General features: G+C 36.8%; 1 protein-coding gene across 1 annotated transcript in view; it reads right to left on the minus strand.

Moving 5' to 3' along the window:
- Window positions 1-4,258: 4,258 nt before the first annotated feature.
- The window catches only part of LOC308703231 (uncharacterized protein), a gene marked incomplete at its 5' end in the record, with an annotated part of 6,318 nt that continues 3,132 nt past the window's right edge, over window positions 4,259-7,444 (minus strand). Inside the window, 4 exons of the mRNA XM_081386552.1 lie at window positions 4,259-5,245; window positions 5,425-5,621; window positions 6,763-6,915; window positions 7,140-7,331. Of these exons, the coding sequence (XP_081242678.1) occupies window positions 5,425-5,621; window positions 6,763-6,915; window positions 7,140-7,331 (542 nt within the window). The 3' untranslated portion in view covers window positions 4,259-5,245. The remainder of the gene's footprint in view (window positions 5,246-5,424; window positions 5,622-6,762; window positions 6,916-7,139; window positions 7,332-7,444) is intronic.

Raw genomic sequence — 7,444 nt, forward strand, 5'->3', positions numbered from 1 at the left:
CCTGGAGTTTAATCTCGAAAGGGAATGTTCTAGAAATGTACTTAATCCAACTGAATTTTCTTCTTCAGATGTTATTCAAAAGCATGTTTCATATTTCATGATTATAAATTGCACTGTTATTTTATTACAGTTGACGTGTAATTTGATTTCATGTTCTGTTTTCTGTGCTTTTCAAGTTCACTTAACCTCACAGTCCACTGTTAGGAAATACAACCTTATGGCTTGTTTGACATGAAGCTAAAATATGAAGTTCAACAAATAAGACTGTCCTTCTTTATACTCGCACATTATATCATATCTTTTACATTGTCTCTCTCACTCTCTACTGACTCATCAGCTGACTGGGTGTTTTATGTCTTAAACCAAATGTATTTTCATCTCAACCCTCTTGAGCCAATCATGTCATACAGTAGGTCCTTCCACTGTGGTCATCAGGAGAAGAGCTCCACATTCATCCAGATCTCAGCATTGCTACTCACCCCTTCACCACCACCAGTGTCGGCTCCATGTAGGGGAGATCCCTTTTTCATATCATGCATTTCTCTTAAAAGAATGATGTCTTGATGTGGTCCAATTGCCAAAGACTATATAGTTTCAATTTGTTATGCACCTTGTCAATAAATTTGTTTGATCATTCTTTAAGCCTCTAGTGAGTAATTAAGCAATAAATAAGCATTTGGAATATTTTCACTTGTATTTTTGTGAAAGAACACAAATACACTACAATAACACTTGCAAAAGATGATCATTTTTGTTTTTACTTTTCCATGCATACATTTAATTCAAAATGATAACAATATGAGGATGAAGTGGTTGAGACAAAAGAAACAGACTACATTGAGCATATTTATATGTGATGAAGTGGATTCTTTTTTAATTAAAATTTAGGTTAGCATATATAATTTAATCAGGGCTCTCAAGTTTTTATAATAAAATTGGAGTGAGGTTACATTTGTTAGGGGAGGAGCCACTCATATTTGAAACAGTGGCCCCAAGTTTTTGCTTGCAGTTCAATTGTATCTATTCTTGACCAGCACAAACAAACTATAGCAATTGGTAAATCTGATAAACAGACTGATTCATCCAAATAAAATATATGATTTTATCTTCTAGAACTGAACAGTTTTTGTCAGTAGTTAAAAAGCCAAATATTGATTTATTGAGAAGGTCTTGATCAGGAGAGTAGCCTATTTCACACATTTTGGAATTCTTTACTGTAATTTATATTAGGATATTGTTTGTATACTTATTGCATCTAATGCTGACATATTTATAAGTGGCAGTTTATTACATTCATCAGTTGGTAAAACATTTGCAGGCCATAAATAAATAAATAAACATAATGTTAAATAAAACTTTTTATAATTTATTTTTTTTAAGTCGCTCTTTGTAGGGTAGCATAACTCCCGCCGACAATCTTGAATTCATGTCTACTGTAGCCTAGCTAAAACCACAGATTTGAAGTCTTGGCGATTTTTTTTTTTTTTTTTTTATCCTAATCATATAGCCTATAAATATAGCCTAATGTATGTTTCGGCTGTATAATGTATGTTACTTAATATAGAAAAGTAAAGACACATTTTTTATAACATTATTCCTGGTTGGGAAACCAGAAGAACTACAAGTATGGTGACTGATTTGTACACTTTGTAAGATCAATGGCGCGTCTCTCGTGGGAATTGTAGTTTATACAGTTTTTTCCCAACTGCTTATACACACAAAATCTTTTTTTATGTCACATGATTTTTTGAAACCTCTCACTCAAAGTGCAAAACTTCACACCACATCTCCAAAAACAATAAACTATTTCTAAGCCTTTGACTTGTTTTCAATAGCATAAAACACTTTTTTCAAAACACTAGACTACATACAATTTTGTGTGTGCAGTTTTGGGAAAGTTTTGAAAAAAGGTGACATAGTTTTGAAAATGTGTGCAAGCAGTTGGAAAAAAAATGTAAATAGTGTACATTGGAGACAGCCCTGATGGTTGTTCTACAACTACAATAACAGTCAAATATACTCAATGACCTGATAGCCTCGTGATTTTTTTTTCATCTTGATCATTTAAATATAGTATAATGTATGTTTCAACTGTTGGAGATTGTTGATATATACACTCACCTAAAGGATTATTAGGAACACCATACTAATACTGTGTTTGACCCCCTTTCGCCTTCAGAACTGCCTTAATTCTACGTGGCATTGATTCAACAAGGTGCTGAAAGCATTCTTTAGAAATGTTGGCCCATATTGATAGGATAGCATCTTGCAGTTGATGGAGATTTGTGGGATGCACATCCAGGGCACGAAGCTCCCGTTCCACCACATCCCAAAGATGCTCTATTGGGTTGAGATCTGGTGACTGTGGGGGCCATTTTAGTACAGTGAACTCATTGTCATGTTCAAGAAACCAATTTGAAATGATTCGAGCTTTGTGACATGGTGCATGATCCTGCTGGAAGTAGCCATCAGAGGATGGGTACATGGTGGTCATAAAGGGATGGACATGGTCAGAAACAATACTCAGGTAGGCCGTGGCATTTAAACGATGCCCAATTGGCACTAAGGGGCCTAAAGTGTGCCAAGAATACATCCCCCACACCATTACACCACCACCACCAGCCTGCACAGTGGTAACAAGGCATGATGGATCCATGTTCTCATTCTGTTTACGCCAAATTCTGACTCTACCATCTGAATGTCTCAACATTCTTTGTAAACCCTAGAAATGGTTGTGCGTGAATTCCCAGTAACTGAGCAGATTGTGAAATACTCAGACCGGCCCGTCTGGCACCAACAACCATGCCACGCTCAAAATTGCTTAAATCACCTTTTTTCCCATTCTGACATTCAGTTTGGAGTTCAGGAGATTGTCTTAAACAGGACCACACCCCTAAATGCATTGAAGCAACTGCCATGTGATTGGTTGATTAGATAATTGAATTAATGAGAAATTGAACAGGTGTTCCTAATAATCCTTTAGGTGAGTATATAGTAAAGATACAATTTTATAACCCTAAAACTAACCCTACTCTGAAAACTGGAAGAACTTCAAGTATGGACGCTGATTTGTACGCTTAGTAACAAGTTCAATGGCACGTCTCTACAGGGGGGAGCGTGCATATCTTCCCACAGCCCTGTGTTACCACACCCCTATGTTCCCAGAGCCCTAAGTGCCCACAGCTCTTTGTTCCCACAGAGGGTTAGGGTTACCCTAACCCTAACCCTAACTAGCTGTAGCAGTGTAGAATAGCTGTAGTGTAGACTAGCTGTAGTAGTATAGACTAGCTGTTGAAATTATAGGGAAATGTATGAACACAATACTCAATTTTGAAAATGTCCTAGAAATGTGGGATCATAGAGTTCCTGACAGATTTCTCCTGACCTTTTCCTGAGGGTTAAATGTGGTAATAAAATGACTTGACTTAGAGTTTCATTTTGAGAAAAATCTTTGAAATTAGAAAAATATTGAGAGAACATAGGACTGTGGGAACATAAGGCTGTGGGAACATATGGTTGTGGGAACATAGAACCTAATTTTAAAAATTTTCAGTAAAAAAAAAATTCTCAGAAATGTGGGAACATAGGGCAGAGGGAACATAGGGCCGTGGTAACATAGAGCTGTGGGAACAGAGGGATGACCCCACCTAGGGAGCTGGCACAAATCTCATCTGAGAATGCTTGTCTCTTTGCCCTTTCCCTTTCTCCTCCCCCTCCCAACTTATCCGTTTCATCGATCTGTTGAAGGTTCTGATTGCTGTGTGATCAGTTTTGACTCTTTGTGTAGTGCTTTATAAATTACAACATTGTGTAGGCAATGATAAATGGATAATGTGTGTAAAGTTTTGCAGTGAAAGTTTAACAAATCTGACTCATGTGTCAAAACTGGGGAGTAGTGTTTATAGTTTGGGGAAAAGGGTGTGCTTTTTGATAAACGTATTTTGCGTATTTGAAATTTGAGTTCATATCCATAGTTATAGTGTTTCAGCAATCGAGAAAAACTGTAACATATACACCTAACAGATACACATTACTTATTGTGATAGATCTGGTTTAATTACAAACAAGGTTGATTGTTTGAAAATAAGTAAAAAGACATGCATTAAAGTAATTAATTAATAATGCTTGATGTTAAACAGTTTAAACTGTTAAACAGTTTATCTGTAAACAAGATTCCACAGTGTGATGTTTTTTATCAACTATAAAAATATAAAATATTGTTTTTCAATAAAGTATGAAAAAGTAAAAACAAAATATTCATCTTTGGAAATACTTTATTTCTTGTCTTTCACAACAATACCAGTGAAAATACACCAAATGCATATTTCAAACAAGCCATAAGGCTGTATTTAAAAACACTGGACTGTGAGGTTACTGTAAGTTCACTTGCAAAAAGCTCCAGCAGAACAAAGAATTAAGTCATCTGTCAACTGTAATAATATACAATATAAATTATAATCGTAAAATAAAAAACGGTGTGTTTTTCTGTTACATACTATAATGCATCTTTGCAATAAAATAAAGTTACACAACAGTTATATACACTCAATCAAGTAGTAATCCATAGGCAGCTTCCTCTGGGGAAAAACAAAATGACATAGACTGACAGACACTGCTGCTGTACCGCAGAATAAGTGAATTTTGAGAAATGCCATCAAGAATGAGTTTTTACATTAAGGCCTAAATGTGATGATAGAGGAACTGTCATGAGGTCACCAAAGTCTTCATGTGCTTACAAGATTTCATGGCAATCTGCCCAATTAGACAATATTCAATTTTACATTCTGGTCTAATGATTGTGCTACAGGGAATGTCATAAGGTCAACATGACATGATTCATTGCTCAGCAAATTACAGAAATCGGTTCATAACATTTGTTGTATGCAAGTCAAAAGTTTGGCCTAACGTTGGTGCAAAAGGAAAGGTCACAGGGTCACCACAATTAAGGGGAGTCTCTCTTAAAAGAGTATACACTACCCTGATATCATATGAGCCCAGTAATTACATCTGGTAATATCATACATGCAAAGTTTACATTTTTGGATAAGATTGGTGCACCTATACTGAGAAGTTTGTGCATTTTCAATGAACTGTGCAATGTGCTAACTAAATTGCTTGGAAAATCTAAAGACACAGTTTGAATTTTTAACAAGATTTTGATGTGGTTAATCAATCAGCATACTAATAATACACAGATATAGGGCAAGTCCATTTCCTTCAACATAGTCCTTCGTGCAGCTTCCATCTGGGGAAATACAGAAAAACAAAAAAGCAAGAATTAGGATAAGAGAGTGAATTTCAGCTGTTTTAGAATAAGTAAGGTGTGTAAAGCATTAATAAAATACACAAATACATTATTAAGAATAACAGTAACAGGGGGTTATTCCAAAAAACAAACATACATAATATTAATAAATGAATGACCTAAATTGTGTTTTCCTCTTCATCCTCACTGGTGTCTGGACTACTGAGGCCACTTTGATCTTCCTCTTCAACATGTAGAAGGACAGAGGCCTCAGGACCTAAGGCAGTCTTGTACTGTTGGAGGACCACTTGGAACCTTTCTGACACCTCTGACAGTCTTCTTCTCAAGAGACAGCAAAGTCCCTCATTTCCCTGGTCTACGTCTCAAAATACAAACGAGATTACATTAAAGACAAACTATATCAAAGGTTGTATCAGTGATTTCAGGCCCAAACATAAATGATCACATTCATCTAATCTTTCCTAATGATCCGCTAGCTGGCCGCCCCATAAGCATGCTGTCAAAAAAAAACGCGTCTCTGTAGGCAGCCTAGGCTCTGAGATCTGCACACAAAAACAGTTGCGCTCACCACCACTCAAAACCAAAACAAATAGTGTTCCAACCAATCACAGACAGGGGTGGGTGTTGTGAGTTTTGCGTGCAGCCGTCATAGGCAGCCGTGCACGAGCGCAAAACCTCACAACACCCGCCGTGATTGGTTGGAACACTATTTGTTTTGGTTTTGAGTGGTGGTGAGCGCAACTGTTTTTGTGTGCAGATCTCAGAGCCTAGGCTGCCTACAGAGACGCGTTTTTTTTTGACAGCATGCTTATGGGGCGGCCAGCTAGCGGATCATTAGGAAAGATTAGATGAATGTGATCATTTATGTTTGGGCCAAATAACTTAAATGGAGTAAAAAGATATCACCAATTCATATCTACATAGCAGGATGATTGGCATTTTTATGTGTATCGCCGACATGGGACCAGGCAAGCTTCTGTATAAAACAACTTAAGGCAACATGGCTCACTGAGGTGACTTTATGTAGAGAGGCCCAAAGCAGCATATATATGTCTGATAGCTGTTTTAAGTTAACAGTTTTCTTCTTCACTACAGTTGTGCTGAGGTAACATATTTTGGTACTTGCTGACCAGCAAGGTTTTCTATGTTGACTGGAGGAGATAATAATAAGATTAATCTTGATGTTATGCTAACCCCATGTAACACACCAGGACACAAATTCCAATGTTCAAATTCTTTTGTTCATTTCCGCTTTCCAGTAACAGACAGAGTACAACAAATCTGCACATCTTTCAAGCAAATGTGAATCTTTATAGCCTTACTGACTTGTTACCATAGCTACAGTAACAACTTTAATCCCCATTTTATGTATATCCTAAAGGACCACGGCAAAGAGAGCCATAACCGTTCTACTCCATCCAAGTTCTGTGACTGATGTGTTTTTTTGTATGTTTTTTTTAAACACATTAGATGGACAGGGTTTTAATTAAACTTACCCTCCTCAGCCAACTTGTTCTTGAGAACCATTGCCAGGCTCTGCGACCACGTGCAGTGTTGTGCCATCTCCAACACCAAAATGCTTCTTTCCTCATGCAGTCGCCTTGTTAACATCACTTGGTCGTGCACTCGTTTCTTGATTGAAATGTTTGCTAAGAATCAATAACAGTTATATGTACACATGAGACAATCTTGCATAATCACTACAAACATTGACTTTTTTTTATCAAATTGATACATAAGAAAACTGAAAATACACCATTAAAATAAATTAATATTACAACACTCAATATGTAACATGCATGCCTTAATTCAGTATGCTCTATAAAGCAGAACTGTAAATAAATTCCTGTGAAGCGTCTAAAAACAGACATACCACTGCCATGAACCTCCCACGGCCATATTTGAGACACATTGCTCTCTCCAGTTAGGGAATGCTCCACCACAGCTACGTCAATGCTTGTTGCCGATTCTAGTACAAGATCATTGTATTTCTGTATCTCCTGAAGAAGGAGTTTTTTGTCTTCTGCCAGCTTCCTTCGAAGGCGATGGCGAAACTTGCTGCTGTCTAGAAAGACATGAAGTACAGAGGCAGAGGTTTTTGACAGAACTCTTCAACAAGAAAAAAATTATAGCACCAAAAAATTGAAAAGCAAAGCTGCAGTTATTGAAGTATGTGAA

Source organism: Scardinius erythrophthalmus (assembly GCF_964197995.2).
Source record: "Scardinius erythrophthalmus genome assembly, chromosome: 15".
Classification (NCBI taxonomy): Eukaryota; Metazoa; Chordata; class Actinopteri; order Cypriniformes; family Leuciscidae; genus Scardinius; species Scardinius erythrophthalmus.